Source organism: Lutra lutra, chromosome 7 (assembly GCF_902655055.1).
Source record: "Lutra lutra chromosome 7, mLutLut1.2, whole genome shotgun sequence".
NCBI lineage: Eukaryota > Metazoa > Chordata > Mammalia > Carnivora > Mustelidae > Lutra > Lutra lutra.
In genome coordinates, this window is record NC_062284.1 from 83,374,417 (window position 1) to 83,402,295 (window position 27,879).

At 41.9% G+C, this 27,879-nt stretch overlaps 1 protein-coding gene across 2 annotated transcripts in view; it reads left to right on the plus strand.

The window, feature by feature from the left end:
* The window catches only part of NPAS3 (neuronal PAS domain protein 3), an 866,185-nt gene that overhangs the window by 705,937 nt on the left and 132,369 nt on the right, over positions 1–27,879 (plus strand). For both annotated transcript variants that reach the window (XM_047738684.1, XM_047738685.1), the window contains exon 5: positions 26,470–26,644. In XM_047738684.1, the coding sequence (XP_047594640.1) occupies positions 26,470–26,644 (175 nt within the window). The remainder of the gene's footprint in view (positions 1–26,469; positions 26,645–27,879) is intronic.

The window sequence follows — 27,879 nt, forward strand, 5'->3', positions numbered from 1 at the left end:
GGTAGAAATAAGATGTATATAATCATGTGATCTCATAGTGATTCATGGCTTGATCCTGTATAAGACTTAGATTTCTTACCACGGAGATGTTCTAGCTCTTCCATTTGCAAATTATCAAAATGTAAGATTCTGTTATAACTACATCCCCTCTTCAGCAAATGTCTCCCAGAACAACTTAAAAAATATCTTTGTTTTTGGGCTTTGAAGCCTATGGGCTGGCAGAGCAGCACTCGTTGTCACTTAACCATTTGCTCACCTATTAGCATTCTTTAATACCCCAAAATTTGGACATGGCCTTTGCATTGAAATTGTAATCCTAAAATTAGCCTTTCAGTATTTTCATGGCAGTCAGTAGACCTCTATGGATGCAGGGACTCAGAAATGTAGGATTCATCCTCAGCTGACCACACAGCATGCATGTACTTCCTCCATGTTCAGTACAGAAAGGATTCTTATCGTCCCTGTGCATGTATTGTGATAACAGTAAGGGGACAGTGTTGTGCAGTATGAGCTCTCCTTGTTTTTTACACTGCCCTTATAGTAATGCTCTTTAATAATCCTGGAAAAGGTGCCGTTGACCAAAATGATGTCAAATTTAGGCATATCATGTTCTCATGGAAGCAGTGTTTATGTCCTTATGTATTTATGTCCAACTATGACTCTGTAAATGACTGCATACTAACTTAATGAACTAGAGAGTCTAAGTCCCTGCAGAGCATACATCCTTCTGAAATGCATGAAATGGAGTAACACAATATGAACACCGATTCAGTTTATTAAATCTTCTCAATTCCTCCATTATATTCTTCTGGGTAAATGGTAAAGGGATACCTGTATCTGGGTCGTGAAAATAAGAAGACTTCCTTTAAGTAATAGTTTTGACCAGCACATTTGAAGTCTATTTGGGTCACTGTCACTCCTTGATAACACTAGGCTGTGTTTAGTTTCTTACTGTGTCTTCCCTATAACAAACAAAAAGTTAAGATCTAGTTGTTGGTCATTCTACTGAATGACTAAGTCTTTATTCTTTCCTGAACTCCCATCTCATTCACACCCATCGTTTCCCCTTGGACCAATTTAATTTTAATGCATGAAATCACCCCTATTTACACTGAGCATTTTGCCCTCTGACTCAGCACCACATTGCTATTTCACGATGTCAAGGAGGCCCCTGAGTTGTTGCCTAAATGGTAGCCAGACTGGGAAGCATTCAGGGGCGAGGTGAGCTCTGACTCATCAAACTTCACCTCTCCATCCAGATCTCATCTCGTATGTTCTACTGCATGGTTGATTTCAGCCATCGCTGCTTCTTCCTGCCATTAACTTGTTGTTTTTTTTTAAGTTCTAGAATTCATGTACCCAGATAAGCATGTCCAAAACTATAGATACATATTCACTTAGATGACTATCCCCATAAGTACAAATATTTTGCTAACTCCTCTTTGGAAATTACCTTCAAAAATAATTTTCCAGCTACGGACACAAGGTGGGCTCATTGCCTTGCAGTCACTGAGGACTGTTCCTTGATGATAACCAATTTTATCCCCTCGCCACTGTTTTCTCTCTTGGCCCTCTCACTTTTCTTTTGCCCCCAGGTTATAAAAAAGGCTTAGGAGTCTGAGAAAAGAAGGCTAGGGAACAGACTGAGATCAGCAGCCTGTGTGTGGGGGAGGGGGGAGGGGGGGGGATATCCTTTTGCCAAACCTACCAGGAAGCAAGTTTAGTGAGAGAAATTCATCTGAGGGCTATCTGCCAGCTACAAGAAGAAACGGGTGATATCATGGGTGTGACCAACTCTGTGTTGTGAATATAAACCATCTAAATTACTACAACCAAATTTTAGGTCCATTGAAAACTCAGATCAAAGAGGATTGCATATACAAAAAAAAGCATACTTCCTTCCAACTGTGTGGCTTTTAGGAAATAACTTCTACCTGTACCGTTCCAGAGCTCTAATTTATTTCATGTTTTAAAACACTTTGCAGTGAAAACCTATTTCGTAATATTAAACCCCTGGAAAGGAGGTCCTTACGGAAATCTAGTAAAAAGTAAAAAAGAAAAATCATCTTTAAAGACCCAATTGATAGAATCCAAGTGAGCAGAGCTCACTTATTTTGTGCCTGGTGATGAAGTGCCATAGTTAGGCTGACGGGGACAGCACAGAGTGATTCTGCCCCCTGGATGGGCACAGATCGGTGTGTGTCCCACCGCTTGTGTGAGAAGCGAGACCCTCAAATCGTCCCAGTTTGGGACAGGGGAACACATTTATCCTGCTTTCGTCCTCGGGTCATTAACCAAACCACCCTCATTTAGCCTCATGGTCCATCATCATACGTGAACCCCTCCAGAGTCTCAATTGCCATGGCTGTTTGCTCTGAATGTACTTGAATTTGTCAGCACTATCTGATGTGGCTATACACCAGAGGATCATGGAATGGCCTGCTCCTTCCCCCAGCATTCCAGCCAAATAGCAGGCAACTGCGTGTGCCCTCGCCTTGCAGGATCCCCTCTGCTGAGAAACTCATTCAGGAAAAGTACCCAGGTTCCCATGAAGGACCAAGGATGTCCTTGCTTGTTTCCATTCTCCAGGGCAACAGGCAATGACATGTAGGTTATGTATTCATTAATATGACAATCCCACTGTACAAGACGTTTCGCTTATCTCAAGGAAGTACCCAGAAATGCTGGGAATGTCTCTCTGAATGCACTTCCTGTCCTAGCTATAGTGGACAGTTAACACCTGTGCAAAACAAAGCCACGGTCTCAATTACCCATGTGCGGTTGTGTAACAGAAACGTGGGAGTTAGAGCAGTTGACCAGATGTTCCTACTTCAAAAGGATGGTTTCAACCTGCCGGCTAACAGAACGAGCTCAAGAGAAAATGACATTGAGGAACCAGCAAAGGTATGCCGTAGAGGGTTCCACAGGGCCAGAAAGCATTCATAATCTGATGTAATATATGTGGGAGACCAACAGCATGGGACTAGAGCAAATATCTAAAAGATGCCATTCCTGTCTCAGGCAAGAAGGTAGACTTCTAGACCATGGGATTTTAAGTCTAGATCATGGCTAAAGGATTACTTTATAAACTCCACTGAAAGTTGGTTATTGCGTAAAACATACTTGGAACCTTATTTTTTTAGTCCTTTTGTGAGGAAAGCCTTGTGAGTTGGAAGAACAAAGCTGAATGTTAATAATTCTGCGGTAAGCAGAAGAAAGACGGAGAGAACATATTGATGTCAGTGATTATGAGCTAAGAAGAAAGGCCAAAAGAGGTGAGGGTAGAGGGACAGAATTTGGAAGAAAACAAAATGAATCCAAAGAGTCGGAAGAAACAGTCTGTGAGCAACAAAGGAGATGACAAATAGAGCATCAGGGACAATAATAGAAATGATGAGATATTCAACGTGCGTGACTGCAGAGAGAGACACCAAGTTTGGGTGAACTAGCTGTACCATGAGAGGCAGAAGGAGCCAGGGGTAAGGATTTTGAAGAATGAATTCTGTGGCCGAGCTCAAACCACCCACGGAGTGACTTTCAGACTTTAATGTGGTGACAGATACCCTAAGGGGCTTGTTTAAAATGCAGATTCCTTGACTCCAGCCCAAGACAGTCTGATTTCCCTCTGTCGACAGAACAGGGAAATGTTCTTAAGAAGGGCCAGATGATTTTGCCTTTTTTACAGATGCAGGTGATCGTCAGACCTCACTTTGAGGAAACTCTGCAGACAAAGCAGAGAAAATCTTACAGCTTTTAACAGCACCAACTTGTTAGAAGAGAACAAAGGGGCTTGTAGGTAAGGAATAGGCCCTGTGAACCGGCCAGGAAACACAGGAGACTGACCTAGAATTATGGCCGCAGAGCGAGAAATACCATAGGCAGGCATGGAGGAGCAAGATGGAGCAGAGCTCCTTGAGTTTGCTTCCTGGATGTAGATCAGCCTTTGCCCTTTGCAGTTGGAGATGCCCCTCACCCCTGTTGAGACCCGCCCCCAAAAAGCCACCTCAGAGAAGCCTCTGAAAATAATTAAGCATGATAATTCTGGATTATCTTTAATTAGAGGGAGGCTCTTGTGCACTCGGAGCTTTGGAGGGTCATCCTGCATTTGTTACAAGGGATCTGTCACCGAGCCGAGGGCACATTATTCATTGCTTTCACCTCTGATCTCCCCCTCCTCTGAGCACAGCCCTCTGCAAGGCCCCTGCACTTAGGCCGCAGAATAAAAGAAATGCTGTCTCCGTCTCGCTGTTGCTGCGGCTGTGACTCAAGGCCACGCCCTTGGGGGGGGGGGCGGATTCAGATCGATGGAATCTTCTCCTTCCTCTCCTTCATTCTGTGCTGGCTGCTTGGTGCCAGGCCCTTGCCTCTGCCCACAATGCCAGCCTGTCCCTCATGAGGACTTGGGTCCTCGCTGCTGCGGGAGCAGGCACCAGGCTGGAGCCCACAGAATGTAAGCGACGCCAATGTTGCCTCTAGGCCCAAGGAGGCCAGCGGTGTAGAACGAGAAGAGCCCCTAATGACCAGGGGCTAGCAGAGCCCAAGTCATCTGTCACAGGGGACCGCGGGCCACTTCTGGGTGTTAACTATGTGAGTCATGGAAAAAGAATGAGAAAACGCCAGGTAGAACACAAAGGGCAGCCAGACGAAGACTGTGGCCATCTTTGACCAGCTCCTCTGCCTCTTCTGACTTTGTTTACCTGGGCAGAAATCCCCATACCTTCTACGGTTTACACTGCAATCCTTTTTCTTCTCCTTTCTGCATGAATTCAGGGCCCCACTCGGGGCCTCCATACAGGGGCTCCCGCTTGCTGCCTTAGAATCAGTGGTCACCTGACCGCTTCTCAGAGAGCCAAGATCTGCTCTGTTCATCCCGCTTCCCAGCAGCACGGAGGGTAATGCCTGTGAAGACTGGCTGGACGGTGCGTGTTTGTGGAACTCAGAGTGAGAACTTTCTTTCTTTCCTCCCTGGAACCCATTCTTCAAGTTGCTAAGTTTTATATTAACAGAGCTCCCCGACACTTTCTCCTCAGGTTAGGGAAATGGAAATGTACTTAAAACAAGTACCATCTCAATTAATATCTCAAAATTAGGATCCAAACCCTGTCAAGAAACAAGGGTGGCCTTTGCGGTCAGAGCGGGGTCTCTCCTGTCCAGCCCTACCATTGATTTCCAGGCTGCTGTTCCAAGAATTGGGCCTTTTCTCTGCACCTCTGTTGCCTCCCCAATAGTTAGGGATAATAATACGCCCTTCGCACAAGGTCATGAGGAGGATTAGATGAGAAAACTGGTTTAAGAGCCCCTGGGAGGTAAATGCTCAGGTGTTTTTCCCTTTTAATTTTGGATTAGGCTGCTTTGGGCAGCTTATTTTCTCCTTTTCCTGGGTCTTAAAATAACCTTTCTGGTGTGCAAAAATAGTAGCGAAGCAGCCCCTAAAGATTCCACTAATAGCATCCACTTCACAGTAGTTGTTGGAAAGTTCAAGGATGGTAAGGCCCCCCACCCCCAACCTCGTGCATGTGCATTGGTTTTATTTTGAATTGTTTACCAAAGATCAGCTTCGATGTTTTGACATACAGGGTTAAAAATCAAAAGCGAAGCTTCGGAGACATCCATACTACTTTTACTCACACTTAATTTGCAAGGAAAATGTGTGTGTAAATAGGGAAAAATCTCTCTTCCGGCAAATAACAGTCACGCTGTGTATTTGTAGGTCTTGTACAAAACGATCTTACCATCCTTCTCTCTCGTTGTAATGGGCTTCAAGGACTTCTCTTTGCTCTAAATGGGAATATTTACTGATCAAGAGCATGCTGTTGCATTCTCTTCTGCTGTAACCCAAGGAAACAGAACCTTTTCACCTCTGGAACTGGCGTTTCCATATTACTCATGCCAGTCTTTTCTCACTAATTTTATGATTATAATGAGGCAGTGGTGGACTAGTTAGCACAGATGACCTTCTAATTGAAAGACTGTAAATTCAATCTCCATCGCTGGGCCCCGACAGAAATTTAAATAAATATAGCTCCTAAAACCCTTGTGATGGGCTGGCCTAATGACCAGGGGCTAGCAGAGCCCAAGTCATCTGTCACAGGGGACCGCCGGCAACTTCTGGGTGTTAACTACTCGAGTCATTAGAAGCAGGTTGCCCTCGCGAAGCCAAGAGTGATGAGGGACGTTTCCCTTGGCTTTGATTCGGGCACCGTGCCTTGCTGTCCTGTAACAGATGCCAAGTTGCTTTTTTGTCAAAATGCTTCCTAACGCGGGAGCCTGAACACAAGGGGAAGCTGCCTTCTCAAAGGGGACCTAAGCAGACAAGAAAAGCCTTCTCTACCAGGCCCCCTTTTTGTCCGCTGCCATTTATAGATTTGGATGCAATCAGCTGCCCAGGGCGGTGTTGACATCCTCGCCATGCTTGCTGTATTCCCCACCATTTTTCACCCCCATGACCTTGGACAGCAATCCAATTCAGGTTTCCAGAATGAACTGCCCTGAGGATCAAGATGGGTATGGAAATGGTCAGTCCAAGGAAGGAATCCATGGAGCTATAGTGCTGGCAACGTTTGTACCGAATAATTGAGTACTTGCCCTTGATGTGTTTCTGACCTTCCATTTTGGCTTGAATGTGTGTGTGTGTGTGTGTGTGTGTGTATGTCTCTCATTGTAAGCCACCATAATTCTCTTTTGGAAACAAGTTGTATACATTTTTTTTTTTTAAACAAACTGGCCATTTTAAAATGTGTCTCTGGACCTTGACAACAACTACCTAAAAATGGCCCCATATTGCTGACAATGCCTTAAAGCTGGTTATTGGGTTGTCAGCATGGGTGCGTCTTTATCCTGAATCTATCTCACAAACACAATGGAAATTTCCCATTGCCTTTAAAGTTTTGCATTCTGTATATTTGGTTGTTAGACAAATAGAGCGAGCTTTGCCGACTTCATTTTCATTCTTGGCAGCATGTTTTTATCATAAGGCAGATAGTCATTAATTTACAGAATCAACGCTGGGAACAGCTTTTGTGATCTCATATTAAATTTTCCCCTGAATCCGCCCCTTGGCAAAAATTACTCACATCGTTAAAAAATATTTAATTAGGCTGTAGTTTATACCCAGCTCACTGGGGAAATGTTGGAATTAATATGATTTGCATGAATTCTGTTTCTCTTTTTCTGTCAGAGATTAGTTTTGAATTCAGTTCAGAGGGTCATTGACACTGCCAAGGACTCACAATCGTGAAGGTCAAACAGGTAGCAAATACTTCCCCTGGGTAGGTTCCCTGAAAAGACAGCTCAAAATTGCTTTTAATTATGGGTTACCTGAAAGGCCACTTGCTGTTTTTATTTTTCCACAGATCTCTGAAACACTGCACGATTGGAAGTTTTAGGTAAACCATTTTATTCCCAACTAAAACAGGCCGGTTTTTGTGTAAAGCTAGATAGATGTGCCTAGCTGTGCAATACCCAAATAATTTTCTCAGCTGCTCACTGATTTCTGTAGGTTATTCACAAAGGAGAAAAGTCTCTTGGCTTTGTACTGGGGATATGGATAAAGTAGTCTTAAAACAGCCAGCCAGCAGAGAGTGTATTTTCTACATAGCAATGTATCTGCTTGCTTAATTCTCTCTCACAAGATAAGATACAATGTTTAGTTATGCATTTCCTTGTTTATTCTTCTGTGGGTCAGGAAAAAAAAAACCTTAGGGAATTCACCATCCTGTGCCATTTTTTTTTCAAAAGAAAATTAATGGAATATTTAATTAATAATCTAATCAATCAATTAATCTCAGTTACATAAGTGTTGAAATCTAATTCTTTTTCACAGCTATATCAATAAAAGAAGCGAAATGGCTACCCACTTATCAGGATAATAGGAAACTGTTACAGACACAAAGAAAAATTGACATTGTATTAATTCTGCTACACTGGCCCTGAATTTGCCTGTGTTCCCAGAGTTTCCTTTGCATCTTAGACAAATTTCAGTTCACTCTCTGGTTCTACCAGATACACCTCTTACGGCATAACCTTTCCTAATGGGGAGAAAAAAGTCATGATTAGATTCTTGAGTGTGTGTGTGTGTGTGTGTGTGTGTGTGTGTGTGTTTCTTTTTCCTTTTCAATTCCCAAAGATTTGGTCTTTGTAAACCAAGAAAAGGCACACTCCAATAGTGAAAGGGCATTTAAACTTTTTGGACATTACCTCTGTCTTTACTGTTGCATCTTAAGTCTAAAAACTATAAACCATCTGCTATCAAAATAGGTACAGAGCATACCATGCTGCTGACTGGCCAACTGTTGATGAATAAATATTTATATTTCAAGTGATTTATCTGGGTCTTCTTTCAGCACTGGAAAGATGAGAGTGAGTTTGACCCATGATTCTAAAAATCATGTGTCAATTCCCTCCTAGGGAATGGATGCCAGGTGTATCTATTGCAATAATGGCCTTACTCGGCAACACAGCTAATAAACAACAAAACATGTTCTAGATTATTCTAAAAGTGTTCTAAATGGAAAGAAACATAAAATGAGAAAAGGGAGGAAACCCAGAATTTCTGAGTGCATAAGTTTTGCTGGACATTGCCATGGTGGTTTATACACATGACCTTATTTAGTCCACAAAGTACATGGTAAGATAAATACAATTGCTCCATTTTAAAGTTGAGGAAGATTCAGTTCAAAGAGGCAGCACAGACAGACCATCTTTTTAATTCAGTCGTTTCTTTTACACAGGAATATACTGAACCTAAAGAGAATAAGTAAGTCCCACACAGTAACAAAGTTTATCTCAAATATGAGGCTGGAAACCACATCCCCTTCACCTTCTCTCAGATGTGTCTAAATTTTCCCAAAGGCCTCCTGAGACCAGCTCAGACTAGAAAAGTTTTTTTTTTTTTAATATTTATTTATTTGAGAGAGAGAGCGTGAATGCATGTGTACACGTGTGCACACTGGAGCAAGAGCAGGGGGAGGGAAAGAGGGAGAAAAGTAGACTCCTCACTCTCCTCACTGAGCGGGGTGCCCAGTGGAAAGGTTGGACCTTGCAACCCTGAAATCATGACCTGAGCTGAAATTAAGAGTCAGATGCTTAACTGACTGAGCCACACAGGCAACCGGAAAAGGTATTAAGTAAAAAAACAGCATAGCCATTTTCCCTATACTTTTATTAGCTTATTTAGCTTTATTTGTGTTATAGCAAGCCAATTCAACCCTTCTGCTTTCCTAAGATGCATGCACGTGGCTTCGTAAAATGTTTGACACAACAGGGTAGATGTACACCTTCACCTCTAGTAGAAGGAAATTCATACAAACAATAGCATATTTACAATATTCTTTTTAATATATTAAGACCTTTATTAACAAGTGCCTGCTGTTTGAGCTTTTTGAAAAAATCAAGTTGCAAGTTTTTACTACAACTTAAAAATGAGGTTCTTAAAACTCTCAACTTGACCAGATAGGAAACAATCTAAAAACCTTTAAACGTGTATTGAGAAAAGCCAGGCTTTAAAAGAGAGAGAGAGAAAGAAAAAGCATTTGTCATTGGATGTCTTTAAGGTAAAAATGAGAACCCCCCCCCCCCCACCACGCAGATAATGCAGATAGTTCTAGTTATCTGGTCAGTGGGCAAAAAGCAAACCCTTAATGTCTTCAGCTCCAGTGTTTTGTTTATTATCTTATTGCTAGAATTTCATGTTCATTTCTTCTTGGTGGATGACTAAACCGGATGATGGTAGAGATGGTAAGCCAGTATTTCTCAGCCCCACCCTGCTCTGTGGCGGAAGGGACCACTTCTCAGCATGAACCAGATGTTTTGTGACCTTGCCTTCTTGTGGTTTAGGGTTTGCTGGGCATCACCAAAGTTAAGGGGGTACCAGGTACCGGTGCGTAGGTGGCTGCTGACCTTGGGTTTCCGCTCGTTGACTTTCCTTGTGTTCTTCACCGTCATCCTTTCTGGGCAGTCTTTGGCGAGGAGGCACCCAGCAGCAGGGTGATCTCTAACTGCCATGCATATGTGGGGGTGGGCGGTGGTTGGAAGATTGTGGCGCTGCCCTCAGCTCTGTGCCTGCAGCCAGTTTGGCAGCCATGGCCTGCAGTAGGACTCACATGGTGGCGGCCTGGCCTCAGAGCCCTTTCCGCCTGTTCTCCTCTGCCTACTTTTCCTGTGTGTGTAATTCTGCGGGAATTGCCTGGACCTGGAGAGCCTCGTAATGGTTAGGGTCTACTATGTATTTACTGCCTTGCTCTGGAGCTCGACCAGAGCCTGTCCTATTTGCTGCCTCCATACCGTTTCTCTTTCCTCCACATCCAACTCCACCATATCTCCCTCTCCCACCCTGGCAAGGCACTTCCTGGGGTCCTGGCTCTTTACGGCGGGGGTGTTGGGGTGTACAAATACCTCTTCCTCACTGTCATTCCTGGTGATGAAACCATGCAAGGTTCTGACAGCACTGACCCATTTTGCTGTTGCACAATCTTTGCTGTGATGACCTTCTCATCTCCCCTTCATCCCGCCAAGCACCTCGATGTGAGAGCCAGGCTGGGGGCGGCTGCTGGGTCCCTTGCTTTTGGCTCGGGTGGTTCTGCTCCGGGCTTTCTATGGTCCGCTCTCCGTTCCCCATCCAATTCGTATATTTATGATCTTCTTGTCTGAATATATGAAAACCAAAAAAAAAAAAGAAAAATGTGACTTAAAGACAGTGAGGGAGAGAGCGCTGTGAAACTGAAGAAATTGTACAAATGCCAATAGGATGAGGAACATTAACTCAGCCTTGCAAAAGGATGCAGGTGACTCAGGAAGCTGGAAGAATCCTTTTCCATTTAGTGTGTGACTATTACTGCTGTTTGCTTTTCCTTCTCCTGCAGTCCCCTTACTTGATGAGCACAAAGCCTCAAGGAGTCCCTGTTTAATCCTCACGTCTAAGGTGGCCAGTCTCAATGTTTCATCCCCTGGTCTCAGAAAACGGCAGAGTGGTTACATGCCATTTGTATCCAGTTTTCTATTTGAAAATAAATATCACATCCTGTCTTCTTTCATTCTGAGCAGAAGTAAATTATGAGAACAATTCCTGAGAATACAGTCTATCTTCTGGGGTCACCAGTTTTCTTATTTAGTGGGTCTGCCCCTACTGTACTCCCTTGGGCTCCCCACCCTTCCTCCTATGCCCCCCTCCCTTCCTCCTATGCCCCCCTCCCATGCCCCCCAGTCCTATTCATACTGTTATGCTCATGAGGTAAAAAAATAAGCATAGTATCAAATTCCTGCCTTTTAATCATGCTGTTTTCACAACTATATGTACTTGAGGAAGATTATGGTTGAGATACATTGAAAACATGAGTTGTACCAGTTTAGGAGATTTCTAACTATTTTGCAAATATTGTGCTAATGGTATGGCATGTATTGATTTGTCTTGTGAATTCCGATTTGGGGGTGAAAGAGTACACATGGGTAATAATTATCATCATGACAGCTACCATTTATTAACTGCCTGTTGTATGCCCAGCCCATTACTTATCTCAACAATCCTAAGTAGCAAAGTCTCCATTTGACAGGTGAGAAAATGAAGGCTTGGCAATGTTAAGCAAGCTCTCACAGGCTCTCACAGGCACAGACATCGTTAGTTGTTAAACCTTGACCTTTCCAAGTCCAGTCAGTGTAATGTCTCAAACAAAGCAGAGCACTGGGAAGCGAGGCAGAAGAGATTCCCTGCCCTAATCGAGCTCCCTCAAGTTCAGGATCTAAGGTCTTCTCTCTGACTTAAAATGATAACAACCCAAGGTTTCAGAGAGGAGGGAGGCAACATACCAGAAAGCATTTTGAGATCAGCGGTTTAATCAAATCAACAAATATTTATTGAGCATAGTGCTAGGTATCTTGGGAACTATCAAGATAAGTAAGAGATCATCCCAGACCTTAAGAAGCCTGCATTCTAGAAAAGGGTTACATAATAAGTGTATCAATAGCTCAGTAGAAAAGTGTTACGTTCCTTCAGCTCCTGGATCAAGTCATTACTAGTTCTTCTACAAGTCTGACATTTTTAAGACTGGAGATGAGCACTGTTTTCCTACAGCGCACGTTCAGTTGTTTTAGGAAAGAGCGAGAACGAGGGAGTCAGTACATATTTCATCCGGTCCCACATTAATACCTCCCCAGGCCAGTTCCTGATGACTCGACACTGTTCTGGCCACGAATGGCAAAAATAATCCCCACAGATCTAGTTTGCCCATAAAATTGTCCAAATACACATTAATTATGCACATTATGTAAAAAGATAATAGTGTTACCTGTCCAGTGTGGGGGGGGAGTGTGTGGGAGGAACACATCTTAGCAGATAACGTTCTGTTCCAGCTGAGGAGTGTCAGATTGACCACAGGAGGTGAGAGAAATGTTGACTTTTCCAACCAAAGATTGCCTCTCACTCAAAGTACACACTCCTCAAAGCTCCTACAAAGCTTAGGTATCGATTTTCTGGGATGCCAACTGCACTACTTTCCCGTTCCTCAGCCTGAAAAGGCAGCAAGCCTTGCATGAGCCCCCGTCACTGTTTCTTTCACCATCAAGGCTTCCCCTCTGATGTAAGTAGACGCTGTATAATCGAGGGGAATTTTGTATGTACTTTGAACATCTTATGGGTGTTAGCTAATTCACCCTCTATCCCCATCCTAGGAAGCAGGGTTTCTCTCTCACAATGACAAGTTATAAATAAAATGGAGAGACAGAAGAGGTACAGTGCCTTGTCCACCCACATTCCAAGAATCAGTGGTGACAAGGGAGCGGGGTAAGGAAAACAGACTTCTGCTTCCCAGGCTAACACTTAAGTCAGCAGTTCATGTTATGCCTGTACACGTTAAGAGTTATCACCTTAACATAGTCTTTCCATTTCTTTCCTTTTCTTCTATTCCCAAAACTCGGCTTCCAGATACCCCAACGTCCTGTATGAGGGCCCCAAGTCAAGGACTATGGTTCTCATTCTACTACTCCCAAAACTTCTTCTTCCAAGCCGAACCTTTTCAGAAGATCAAAACCAAAACACACCAACATAGAGCTGTTCTAGTCGGAAAGTGATCGAGTAGTGTCTCAAAGGTACCTCAGGGGCTCCTTAAATTGACCTCAAGATTCTGTAGCTTCCCTCATCCTCTGCCATGCCCAGGAGAAGTTGAGGAAGGAGATTATGTTTTTCATCGGAATCTCAAAGGATCCACGATCCCGGAAAGGTCTAGGGTGTTTATCTTTCTGTTCAACGTGAAACTCATGATCATCTCCCACTTAACTGTACTTTATTAATGTGCTTCTGCATCAGACTCAAATGGCTTCGTTGAGGTCCTAATGATTGTGCCACAGTTTTGATTGAAAGTCCCAGCTGATCTGACTTGATAGCCCAAGCTTGGGCTTCTGTGAATATGATGAATGGAGAAGCAAAATCAATAAGACACCATATTACTCTGGGATTCAAACACTTACCGAACCCTTGAAATCCACTCATTTCTCAATACAATTGCAACACTTTTTCTTTATTCACTTGCTCAACATGAACTGAACACCTACTACGTACCAGGGGTGGTGCCAGGGAATTAGACAGAAATGGCTTCTGCCTTCAGGAAGCTTACTCCAGTGAATTAACAGATGGTGATTCATTCCAGAGAATTAACAAACAGAATTACGCTTACTGATCACTCTGTATATGCCATATGCTTTGTTTGGCACATTGCATCGTTATCTTATTTAATTTTGACAACGGTTACGTGTAGATAACCATGATTTACCTGGACTTCGTAGTTGAGGAAACAGTAGAGTAGCTTGCCCAGGGTGGCCAATGGTTTGGATCCCAGGCCATGTGCCTTCAGAGTCTACATTCCTAACCCACACTCTCCGTTAGAAGCATGGAAAAGTAAATATTAGAAAATCTTCCAAAACCTAGCCCACTTTGCATATATCAGTAGTCATTAAACTGCAGCCGGCTGTCCCGTACACCTGAACAAATGTTTTTAGTCCAAGAAACATGCCCTTCTTGTCTGGTTCTCCTGGCAGGTGCCTCTTTAAATGTTCAGCAGAAAAGGCAGGAACTCATCAGTCTCAGCTAGGGGACTTTATATCTAAATGATGCAATTAAAACTAGAACAAGAGACTCTGTAATTGTGGACAGTCACCCATAGCCATTAGATAGTATGAAAGGGCTGGCTGTAAATTCAGCTAATAGGTTACCAGAAAATGTACCTTCAACAATCTCGATTTCATCTTAAGGAAGCAAGAAAGTAGCATTACGGGAATAATGACTCATTAGTGACTTGAAACTGGGATTATGTGACTCTGTTTTGTGTCCACAGCTAGGTAAGGCTGAGGAGACAGCAGACTAGATGCTGAGGAAATCAAAGGGCTGGTCAATGATGGAAACCAAAGGGCTTCTTCTTCCCAGGGATAAAAGAACCAAGGGAGCTTCACTAACGTGGAAAGCTCTGAAGGTTTGGCATGGGAGTTTGAGCTCACCCCAGCTCCTCCCTGATTCTCTTGAAGCTCAGAGAAGAGCTGAGGTGTTCCACGTGGAGGAAATGGGCGAGTCAAGGATGTGCATAATTACAAGAGGGATAGCCCTTCTAGCTATCCCAGGAGCCTAGGAGGGAAATAAATACCTGGGTGCTAGTAAAAATGGGCACAGTTTGCCCTTTGCTTAGGGGGTGCCTGACAGGTGAGCTAAGAGGACACACTGCCTGCTCTGATGAAGTCCCAGATCCTCAGCAAAGAGGACAGGTACAAGCTTACCTGGCTCTAGCAGCTAAGGCTGCCAGGTCCCAGCCATCTCCATCGGTTCGTTCTTGAGCTTTTTATTCATCAGAATAAACACTAAAACTACTGCCCTTGAGGCTTTCGTGTTCTTTCATGGATACGTAAGGTTGCAGCTGAGTCTTCACAAAAGTTGCCCATGAAATCCTTGAGTCATCCTTGTTATGCTTCGGTTTTGTGTCTTTATATTCCTGTCGGTATGGATAGCATGAAATTTTCAATTTGCAAAAGGATTTAATCAACAGCAAATGTTTTGAATCATATTAAAACCCAAATACTTTAAAAGCCACGCATTTATTCTGTCCTGCTGGGTGCAGTTATTTTCTCTTGCTTCTGAAGGGCAACGCAGAGCCCTTGCTGCTCTAATGAAATGCTTGCAGCAGACAGGTATGTTAGTGGTTAATAGTGATGAATGTTTACCTTAAAAATCCTGGGTTCTTCCCGAGAATGTGCCCCCTTCTCCTTGACACGTCAAAAATGGGAAATCATCTCAGACTGTTTTATTTGTCTGTGTTTTCGGGACAGCACATTTACATACTCACCAAGGCAATCAATATAAGCAAACCCAGGTCTTCCAAGAATCCTTAATTATATGTCTAAGAATGCATATGTATTCACATGTAATACTTGTGTTTCTGCAGTGTTTCTCCCCACCTTTTTGAGCTGACATGTGCTAAGACTCTTTGAAAGTGGTAAAAATCAAGAGTGTAAGAGGCAAATGCACAATGAGTTGTTAAATGTGATGGCAAAATAAAAAATTTTTAAAAAGCTTCAGTCAGTATGATCAGTTAAAAAAAAAAAAAAGACAGCCAGCAAACTGTCTATCATGTGATGAAATTTGACAGTAGGGATTATGGCTTTGATGGACCAGAACAGCTAATAGAAGAAGCTGACATTTTTGAAACCCTGCTAATTAAGGGTTCCTTCCTTAATATTAAAATAAAGTCTTTGTCTGGGTTTTATGGTTGGAGAATCAGGTGTTTTCATTAATATATGCCAGTCAGTCTTAATAAGCTTGGAGGGCAGAGGAAGTTATTATTGAGTGACCTTCTACAAAATAAGCATGTTGCTAAGGGCTCTAACCCTGCCCTGTTCAGACTGATGAATCTCATTTCCAATGCAAAAGCTTCACAAGAAATCCAAGTATTCTCTGTGCAATCACAGAAAATAATCCTTGTGTCTCTTGTAATGTCCAGAATTGCCACTTACTACACTACTACTGTACAATGAATATTACAATACATATTATTTTTCTAGCACAATTGTCTACATTTCTGAATTGCCCAGAATAGAAAAACTTATTGTGAAGACACTTGTATTGAAAAGTCAGCTCATTTTAATACTTTTCAAATAGTCATCTACTCTGTTCATGAATTATAATGCTCCGAATACATCTGACAATACTGGCTTTGAAAAGGAGATATGTCTATATTATTACATATTCATTTTCAAATAGATTTCAAACAGATTTTAAACCATTCATTGAAATTCATTGAAATGATAAATTCACAGTTGGATTTTGATTGACTCTTAATCCAATTTTACTTTTGATAAGTTTTCACCCCTTTCTTCCCACCCACCCCCAGCCTTCTCAACCAATATATTTTTTTGTTCTGCTATTGGTTTTTAAAGCAAAACTGATGGGATGGGGTAAACCTTGAAGTTTTTTATGACTCTATGTAAAGCTTGTCAAATTGGTAAATTCCGTTCAAATCAGTGACGGCCCACACTACAGGTGATTTGTCTTGCTGATTTCCAGTGTTTCTCTTGTAGAAGCTGATGTGTATTACAAATGTCTGTTGATTCACACCCAGAGCAAAACTTTGAAAGGGTCTTTCAGTTACGGAGCCATATAGCACCATCTCTAAAGAACCTGGTAATATGCTGAGAGCCAAGGTAGTTCGTGTTGGGATAAGAGATCAAACACTTTGCCCACCATGAACCAGCTGCCCCTTATCTCTAGCCCTTTCTGTCCTAGGAGGACAAGTTGGGTAATAGCTCTGCTGTTGGATGAGTGGTGTGGTAAAAAGACAACAAACCTATTTAAGTCTCTTTGGAGAAGGAAGGAGCTAGATTAAAACTTGCACAGGGCACCCAGGGTTTTGTGCTCACCCATGGGAAATAAAAACCATCCATCCTAAAAATGGAGTTGATGGCAGTATGCCAGGTATAGGAACAAATGAGACGAGGATCTTGGATTCAAGGCTTAGCATGCGGGACAAGAAGTTCAAACTGGAAATTATTTCAGCCTTAGGTTTGTAGGAGTCCATTGTCTTTGAGATGCATACTCGAGGAGAAAAACAAGATATAGCATTTCCTATAAATGACTCACTGAAGCTGTTTTTCAGTAGTTTAAAAAGGTAAAATAAAAAGGTTAATGAAGACTAGCGTAGATCCATCTCCTTAGGGCCCAAATCCATCATCTCGTGTTTACTGAGCCTCTGCTTAATGCTTCCCACTGTCCCGGGCTTGTGGAACACACTGCCCCTGCCCTTCTGAGTGTCAGTGCGGTTAGAACGCTATGGTGTCTTGGATTGCTCCCTTCTTGTCACCTGCCCTTTCTAATTTTCTTCTCTATGTAGAACCAGCATAGGAGTAGCCTCCCAGACGGTCTGACAGGGAGTGACCAATGATCCTCAAATTACAACTTATTCATAGACTATGTTGTGTTGTCATATATTTTTGTCCTATCATTTAACTCTGCAAATGTTTGTCCTGTCACTCCAAAGTGGACTGTAAGCTCCTGGGGTGGCGGGGGCAGGTGCTAAGTTTTAAGGTTTCTTTTTATGCCCATAATCCAAATTCAGTGTTTTATAGAGACCAAAAGACTGATAAATACTTGATTGACTGAAGTCTTTAAGTAGCAGGTAAAATCTAAAAATGCAGTCCTTTCATTCTAAAGACAATCCTCTATTTCTCTTTTTTATTCTCTCACACCTCTTCCCTTTAAGATCAGTCTCATGGTCTTCTAGCACTTCATGTTCTTCTACTCCAGAGATTCTGTGGTTCTAGAGCAACAATGTCCAGCAGAAATATGGTACAAACCACCTGAGTAACTTTAAAATATATGGTAGCCACATTTTAAAAAGTAAAAATAAGTAAGTGAGATGGATTTTAATAATTACTGTATTTAATCTATCTAAAATATTTATATTATTGTATTCCATTAATTTTTCACACTGAGCCTGAATGAAACCTAGTGTCATTTTACCCTTAGACCATGCTCTAATTCAGACTAGCCCCATATAGCTACCATATTGGACTGCCCAGCTAGGGACTATTCATGGATAAACTCCAGGGGTGTATGAAACCCCTACAATAAAATGCTAAGTTCTGTGTGTTGTCACAGCATCCTTTTGGTGACACAGAAGAATAGAATTTATCAGATTCCCAAAAAGTTTTATTCCCCCCCACCATCAAACTCCCACCCTCGAATATCTTAAGAAACACAGCACTGCTTTTAGCCCGTGGAATGACTCATTTTCTCTTCTTGCCAGTTCTATTTACATTCCCTATTCTAACAAGACTAACTCACAGTCAGTTATTAAACAGTTGTGAATTTAACTTATTCCTTTAAAATAGCACCTAGAGACTGCTCAAGGTATTGACTCATTTCATAGAAAATAACCTCAAACACTATCACAGTCAGTACTTACAATAGCCAAAATAAAATAGAAGTATGGCAGGCCTTTTTCTTAAGGTAATTCACTAGGAATAAATGATACACAAGACCACGTGCCCACATGGCTTTCAGGAAGTTCCCAAGATGCACTGAAATATGTCACCAGGAAATGTTCCGGAAGGGTGAGTAACTGATCACCGCACAGAGGATTTTATTCCTTCTTATTCTCCTCATTGGGTTATGAACTCCAGGTTAACTTGACACCCATTTTCTGCAATGGCTAAAATATTTTTGTATACCTTGTCATTTTCTTGGATGAGATTTTTCAAGACCCCTCACAGTGACGTGGAGGAGGAGAGCCAATTGTTTCAAAGACAGAAGCTATGGCATGACCTAAATCAAAGAAACCAAGATGTCAGTTGAACAAGCCCCTCCTTTTGTTTTTCTTTCTCCTACACATGACGATCTTTTGAGATATACAGACAAATTCTCTTAAACCTTTCTGGTTTTGCTATTTTTTTTTTTTTTTTTTTGTCATTCTTGTTCTTTTCCCAACAGCATCACTTAAACATTGGGACTTAGCTCCTGGTGAGGGCTTCCCTCGTAAAGTAACCCCTTTAAAAACAGTCAGGTATGACTAACTCTATTATTGTGTGCATGAAACATATCCAGAGTTTTAGTCAGTCACATTGATTTTCTATGACTAGAATAAAATAATCCTGTGTTAACTTTCAAAACACAAATGGAAAAGCCAACTCCGTAATGACTACTGTTGTCCTTCTCCATTTACCTTTCTTGAAAATAAAAGGACTGTTTCGAATCAGGGCAAAATTTTGATTTCAATCTTCTAAGCATTTTCTACTTTTTTTCTTATTCACATGACCAAAGAAGAAGGACAGAATTCACAGTAAGAATAACAAAAACAATGAAACAAAAATGAAGACATATTGATACTGCAGTGTGGCTATGCATAACATGCAGCTCCGTGTGTATCTAGATTTAAATGACAAATATTGAACCATGTAAAATTTGAGGATAATGGATTAACTATGCCAATAGCAAATGTTTTATGTTGATTGGGTTCCTTACTACCAAGGTAATGAAGGAGCTTTGAAAGTGACATCTTACTTTTGTTTGATCTTCAGAGAAGGGAGATTGACGTCAATTTCTTTTTAAGATCATTAATCCTTTTTCAGCATCATTTCACTTTTGACTATGATGTAATCTCCAATTGCATCCTTTTTTTTCCCTTCTCAGCACTGTGATAAATACTAAAAAGTTGTCCCTTCTTGCCCCACAGACACTTTAAAACTATAGGAACCTTGTAAAGCAAGGTTTTAAAATTTCTTGATTTAGTCACTTGCACAAATCCCTGGGCTCGTTCCCGTGACATAATATCCCTTCAGTACTACGGCATTCTCTGGGTTCTTCTTTCAACCAGTGTCTCCTAATGAAAGGAAAAGGATATTGACATATCAAAACTATTCTAAAATCCCTGCCTTCATAATATGGGGTGATGGAGAAATACTAGAACCCTAGGACCACAAGAAAAAATAAAATACAGCATATAACTTATTTCTTAGGGAAAAAAAATGGGGTAGACTTCAAAGTCTGGATCTGTTTTATACCAGATCTAGAAGTACTCAAATATGCTCAATTGTAGTCTGAGTAATGACCCATCTAACACTTCTGAATATTTAATGATCAGTGTCCTTGATCAATTCAGCGGTTGGGAATGATAGTCATAAAAACAGCATACTGTTCCACACAACTGTGCCTAAATTCAAGGCAGTACCTGCAATCTGTTCTTTATTTCCTCTTGTGTCCCATTTCTCTTCTCTGAGAACTAGGAAATCCACTGGAATTATCTTCTGGCACTTCTTAATCAAAGTTCAGAACTGGTTATACAGTATTCTCTTTGGATACTGTGGTTGCATATTCTCAAGCCTGGCACTCCAAGGGTTCTAGAAAAGTATACCAAAAAACACCAAGGGAAAAGTACTTGGCCTCACTGATTCCCAAAGGAGTTAAAATGTTTATTTCTGAAGATAAAATAAACACACGATATGGTATCTTTTAGCTCAAATTCTTCTAAGGGAAGGTTCTGTTAACATATCTGTAAGAAGAGAGTTGGATTCATTTTCTTATTTGATGACATTGAAAGGATTTTTCATTCTGCCTCATCGTTTTGATATAGAACCTTTCTTTCTTCTTGTTCTACTAATTTATACATGTATTTCTGTAACAGACCCAATGCTTTTATGCGTTTTTCTTCAGATAAGTCAGCAAATACATAGAATGAGACAGAGCAGTAAAGAACATCAAGTTTCTGTCAAAACAGTTCATAAATATTCAGTAGAGTTCTGCAATACGTAGGAAGTTATGAAGATGGCATTAAGATACCAGTAAATCCAAAGAAAACCTATGCTAATCAAGCTATCACATCTTATTATATTTTATTCTTTTATCACTTTATTATCCCTCAATAATATAAATGTGACCCCCAAAAAACTACAAATCCTAACCTGCCCTGCTGAGATAGAATTTCCTCCTTATCCTGGGTCAGGGTTTTCTAACCAGGGTCTTACAGTGGATCTGAAAGCCTAACCTGGGAGTTCGTTTGCAAAACCACTTGCCACTAACATTGTCCTCTCTCGGGTCTGACCTTCTATTACAATATGGCTGGCATCGCCTCTAGGATTAGGGCCCAGCTGCAAAGGACTCTGGGAAAGGACCGAACCCACAGTGCCTCCTAGTCTTCCCGGCAATCTCAATGCCCTCAAAAACTTAAAAAAAAAAAAAGAAAGAAAGAAAGAAAGAAGAAAAGAAAAAGAAAGAAAGGACAAAGAAAATGCTATAAAAGGCTTAGGAAATTGTACCTTAAATGGCAGTTTTGAATATTTTTTGTGTGATAAAAATGAACAAGGTCTCATTCCTAAAATGGAAATATTTTTAAAAGGAAGAAAGAAATAGGTTTTATGATCTTTCTTCGTAAAAGTGTCTTTCTCAAGTTGTTCCAATGTGGAGAGGACTGGCAACACTCCTCCTGTTCTTCATTTATACGAAACTATCTCAACCAAAGGAACCCTGGATGCAATGAGTTACACTGTTAGTACACCGCTGTAGTTAAAAAGTATTTGCTAACCCCAGGGGGCCAAGCAAAGGCTATTGACATGCTTGCTTGATGTATGAAAAGACAAATTAGTCCCCCATCCTATCTACCAGCAGGGTACAGTGACCCTACATGGAAAAGTCAACTCAAACACTGTATAATATATTTACTTTTTTTTTTTTCTGGGAAACTTCAGAGTTACCAAATCAACTGTGTCTAGTGTGCAAATTGCATGCAAGCTAACAGAATGTGAATTAACATTGAGGAAAGCCATGGTTTAGCTTGACTGTGCAGATGGCACTCCTAGTTACACTCTGTTCTGGGGGAATCTATGGCAGGTAAGCTTGAATGGGGAAACTCAGGGAGAAAGGAATTTAGACCAAGTGCTCTTTCTGGATATGACTGCTCATTACTCATCGCCTGGCTCCTGCCCCTCGTACATTCTCAGTTTTCCAATATCTAAGCAATGTGAGAGAGCAGTTTCTCTATGTGTCAGGGAGATTAGAGGGGACCCAGTGAGCAAGTGTCCCTCCTTAGGTTAGAGAGTCCCATGGGTCTGTTTCTTGAGTTAAATAAACACAACATGGCTGGGTTTTGTTTTTTTTTTTAGCACTACATAGGTGATTGGACTTACCAGAAAATGAAGAAGGTCTCATATTGCCTTAGCATCCACTTCCACCCATCAGAAGAACACAATGTTAAGTGGAGAAAGGCTACACTTTCTATTACATAAATCCTAATCAATATAAAATGAAATTTCTCTGAAGCTCTACCATCAATTTGAAGGAATGGTTAGGAAACTATTTTGTGAAATTCTGTGAACATTTGGGTAACCAACCAGCCACCAGTTCTGCCATAGATTGAAGAGAGAGGGTTACGGAAATTGGCTGTGTGAAAGAGTGCCTTGAAACCTGTTCTTTCCCAGCAGTTTTATAATCCTGTCCACAGTTAAACTCAGTTGGCTTTTATAGAAGGTGGTCAAGGTCTCCATGCATTGGACAAATATTTACTGGAAATAAATATATCATGGTGCTCTATTGTGACTCATTTTATAGGTCAAAGACTGTTATAATAATAATGTCGTGAATGATATAAAAGAACCAACCTGAACTTGTCTAAATCAAGCACAGATAAAGCAAAAATTTTCAGGCCTAAATATCTTTCTCTTATTTATTCGGCAAATGTTTGTGACAGACCTGCTGTGTAGGACACACTAGTCATAGTTCTTAGCAGGGATATTTTGGAAGACTTGGTCACTGAGGAGTTGAGGATATGTAATTAACTGTAGTAGCATTGGATTGGAGCTCTATTTATTTTTCCTGTTTCAAGGTAGCATGAAGTCATGTGTGTTCACCAAGTGAAAGATCCCCATTCTGGGTTCCTGCAGTGTACTTTGAGGTGCAGAATTTAGTGACAGGTGAGTTCTAGCCAGGGTCTCTCCCAGCTCTAAAATCTAAGAAAGTAAAGCGAAAAGCAGTGTGAGGAACATGAAAAGTACTAGACAGATGTGAGAAGTGAGGAAGAGGAGGAGGAGGACTCCAGGCTCAAGACACTTTTGTCCATCCCTAGGTCTACCTCCCTTTAGTATACCTGCTTTTGTGCCCTTTTTTGGCCTGAGAGTCTGAAGGCCAAGCATCCTCAGGCCTGGCATTGGGCAGGCTGTCTGCCTCCCCCAGCTTCCTTCCACCCCAGTGCTCCTGAACGGAAGTGGAGCTCCAGGGTGGAGCTCAGAGGTCCCCACCCGCTCGGCCTCCCCAACTGCAGATGCACTCTCCGAGAAGTGGTAGGATGACAAGGCAGGCTTGGAACCAAACTCTACCTCTACTGTTAGCCTCTTCTAGTATTCAAGTTCTTCTGTAAAACAGGACATCAGAACACTTGAAAAGAGTGGTATGAGAATTAATTCCAAAAAAGTATGGAAGTACTCCTACACAGCAGTGGGTAGCTCCCCAGAGCATTACTCATGTAGTTGGGTTTCAAAGCATGCATCACGCCTGCTGCACCCTCTGAGTAAAGCCAGGTCCCAAAGCCACCACCCAAACCATAAGATCTCCTCACCGTAGTTACATAAGAGTGCACGTGTCTGGGCGTCAGCCATTCTTTTTTTTTTTTTTTTTTCTTTAAGATTTTTATGTATTTATTTGACACAGAGAGAGAAAGTGGGTACAGGCAGGGGGAGCAGCAGGGAGAGGGAGAAGCAGACTCCCCGCTGAGCCCAATGGAGGACTTGATCCCAGGACCCTGAGATCATCACAACCCGAGCTGAAAGCAGACGCTTAACCATTTGAACCACCCAGGTGTCCTGGTGTCACCCATTGTCACCCACCAAACGCTGTTTGGCGGAGGCAGCAGGCATTATGTTGCTTTTGTCTTTAAAAGTGATTTCCTCAGCATGGTTTCACTAGATTTTCAAAATCAGGCTTTGAGGCAGATAGAGAAGTCTTGTTTTCAGCTCAGCTCTCAGGGCCACTGCCTTACACCATTGCCATGGAGGGATGCTCCAGGGGGTGCCCCCCTCAATGTAGCATACAGTGTGAGTGGTGTCCCCCCAAGTCCCACAGAGCAGCCAGCAGAACTGCCAGTGCCAGTTCCAAAAAGGAAACTGCTGCCCAAGGAGAGCCTAAGGGACAGGTCCAATGTCACACAGCAGAGGAGGAAGGGATTCTGATCTCCTAGTCAAGTTATGACCCCAGGTAGTTTGTGCCTTCTCCTGTGCTGTGTGACCTTGAGTAGAGCACACACAGAGAGACTGGGGTGGAATCAGACTCCCAGTGCCAGCCTTTTTGTCCAGGGTTAGACTCTGGAGTACCTGGTGGCAGACCCCTGGAGGGCACTGGGGGAATGTGATGCGGCATGTCGCGCCTCAGTCTTGCTCTCAACGTGCTATATTTGGGCTGTTATATTATGGAAAGGAAATGCCTGCATCACCGAGCCAAGCAGGCTGTGGAGACAGCGGTCTACTCCTCTTCACCGCCGTTAGGACCAGCTTCCATGAATATTCAGTAGCCGGCACCCCTAAAAAATCTATTAATCTCCCACCTGTGTTGTCATCTTATCACAATCTGTGGTCTGTGCCAAAAGGCACACTGCAGTATTAAAGGAAGACTCAGTGTTTGAGAAGTGACAGCAATATTAAAGTGCTACCATTGGACTCCCTGCAAAATGCCAGTGACTTCCTCATCTTCGCTAATCCCCAAACAAAATAACCATCAAGAAATATTAAAACACACATTTTATTAGTTTCATTTAATTTCTTAATTGCTCAAAGTCAGTTTACCCATTTATTGCTGTGTGAAATGCTTAGAGGCAAGGCGCACATTAAAGGGATTATTTCCATGTAATCCCTCCCTCCCAGAGGGTAGGAACTGATCACTTATGAATCCTGATTTACGCTCTGTAACAATATCAAATGGAGGAAATAGTTATTGTAAAATGATAGAGTCAGGAGTTGGGTAATATGGTAGGAGAGTGTAATTTAATAGCAAAGAGAAAGCACCTCATTTTCGGTAAAAGTTATGCGAGCCATTTTCAGGAATAGCTATTAACCAAACTGAATTTAGCCTCCCATTTTTCTGGGTCTCCTCCTGTTAATTGATAGATGTTGAAGATGTGTAGCCCGTTACGATTTTAATCAAATGGTGTCTGGAAGTAGATGTGATCATTTTACTGGGACTTGGAGTTCGGGGGCTAATAATTGCTCTGGGTATTTCGCTCTCTGTGACAGTTCGCCCACTGCCAAGCTTCCTTCTTGGAAGAAAAAGACCACAGGCTCTCAGGTGGAATTTGGAGGGATGCCGCACATGACGCAGGAAAGGGCTGGGAGGGTAGGAAGGAGTTCTGGGTAAATATCCAGCAAGAAACTTAGGATCTTCTGAACTTCTGGCACGGGGGACATCAGATCTGGCCTGAGACCATGAAACCCCCACCCATCAGGGACCCCAGAAAGAGCTTTTTCTTGTTCTCTTGTTGACCTATCTGTCCCGGTCATAATACATTGAACCCAGCATTATTTTAGAAGGGAAGAATTATACCATCAGATCACAGGGATCAGGCCAATCCGTTAGACAGCAGGCAGCCGAGACAGGGGCCAGGCCTGACAGCAGGGAAACAGGCCATCCCTCCCTGGCAGGCTGACCCTCTTCTGATAGTTGATATTCACTCTCTACCTTTAGAATCTACCTGATGCTAAGAGTATACAAAATAAAACCTTTTCTTAAGGCCCTCAAGGAGATTTGTACCATGTCTCTTATTAGATTCAGGGCAAAACAAGCTGATACTAGCAGAAAAAAAAATGGCTGGTTCAGACCCCAGCTGACCTCTCTTGCATGGAAAATTCTCCATATGATTACCGTGCTAATGAGTAATATTTAATGAAAACATTATGCCTTTGCATATATTTGTAAGCAGCCACTCTTTCATCTAAATTTACATAGAAATCAGCTGATATGTATAAATACACATCTTGGAATTCGGTATGTTCTAAGGAAAATACTCATCCGCTATCTCCGGCTGTTTCTATACAAAGCCCCCAACTTCTCAAGAAGAAAACCGTAGAATTCAGTCAATCATCCGGTTGACACGAAACATGCAAGTATTTGATGATGCCTGGATAAAACAGCTCTGCGCCAGGCAGGGTCCTCCACAGTCCACAGGATGTTTTGACTTTATGTAAACGGTGTACGAGGGAAAACAAAACAAAACAAAACAAAAAAAACTGGGCTAAACAATTGCTAAATAAATACGTATCCAAAAAAAAAAAAAAAAAAAAAAACCCAAAACCTTTCTCTTTCAACTTGAAGAATCCTCAGCATTTAAGGACAGAGACTCAGAACTGGGATTGGTTCTGGGGTCAGCGTCTTTCTGTTTCCTTTTCCGCTCCAGATCTGAATCACGGGGGTGCTGAATTTGAGAGCAGAAAAGCCATTGACGCCTTTCTCTCCCACCCTTTCTCTTCCCCCTCTAGGTGGAGCTGACAGGCAGCAGCGTCTTTGACTACGTGCACCCAGGGGACCACGTGGAGATGGCAGAGCAGCTGGGCATGAAGCTCCCGCCCGGGCGGGGTCTCCTCTCGCAGGGCACGGCTGAGGACGGAGCCAGCTCGGCATCTTCCTCCTCCCAGTCGGAGACCCCTGAGCCAGGTGGGAATTGATCCCGACGTGGGGGACGGTGGGCAGGACCTTTGCCAATGCTTGCACTCAAGTCACCAGTGTGAAGAGACTATAAATAGGTCTAATGGTAGTTAACAATTCCGTGCAGCTTTCTGTCCCATGCAGTAATTAAATAAGGAAGGGATTTGAAAATAAGGAGACATTTTAATAAGTATAATCCAGAGATCTAATTTCAGTTGAACAATACATAGAGAAGGCACTAGTTCTTTGAGTTCCCCTTTCAGATTACTAGAGGGAAAATGTTTCGATTTGGAAAGCCCTCTTCCTTGTCTTGTTACCGTGGCTAAATGTAGTGCATTTATTTATTACTCACCAAAATCTATGATAAATTCTTCTTGAATATTAGCTTGTAGAGAATTAAAAATACTAGGGACTTACAGAAATCTTGGTTTCTTTCTTTTTTTTTTTTTTTTTTGGTAAGCATCAGAAGGTACTTGAAAGATGTGAACAGATAAATTAAGGCTAAAAAGAAAACAGAAATGGCTACATTTTAAACTGCCTTTCTACCCTCAGTATTTAATTAGATCAATTGTATAGAGGAATGAACAGAGGTGACATTCCTCATTGGGATTCCTTCCAGGACTCTTATAGACTTTGCATTCAGAATGTTCCCATTTTCATTGTGTTGTACTGATGATAATTTAAGTATTAGGGGAAAATCCATTTATAAATTAAACAAAATGACTTGATATCCATCAGTCCCCTAGTTCATCAAGCTGTTCAAACACGGGGAAGATTGGCTGGTCGGCCTGGGTCTTCCGAGAGCGCTGGTAATTAGATCTGCGAAGGATTTATTCTTTGCTGATTGGGGCTTTAAATTAATTGAAGTTCCACATTTGTGGTTTTGTCCTTTTTGTACTTTTTTAGAGGAGATATTTCATATTCTTGTGTGGTGGAGTGCTTGGCCAAGCAGCAGTGGTTTAAATGTTAATTTTTCTCATGAGAAGTTTAAGATTTTTAATGAATCAAGGCCTGATTTGAAGTGCGAAGTTTTATTTGCTTACTTGGGAAATTATTTTTGCACTCTTTAAAGATGCCTGTACTTTACTTGATATGTTGTTTTAGAACAGATTTGCAACACAAACTCATTTTGTAGAAAGAAAAGTAGAAAACAACCCATCTTAAGATTAATATTAAAAGGATTCTAAGAAAATACTTAAATTTAACCTGCTTAAAAATAATCACAGTGTGTTTGCTCACACAGA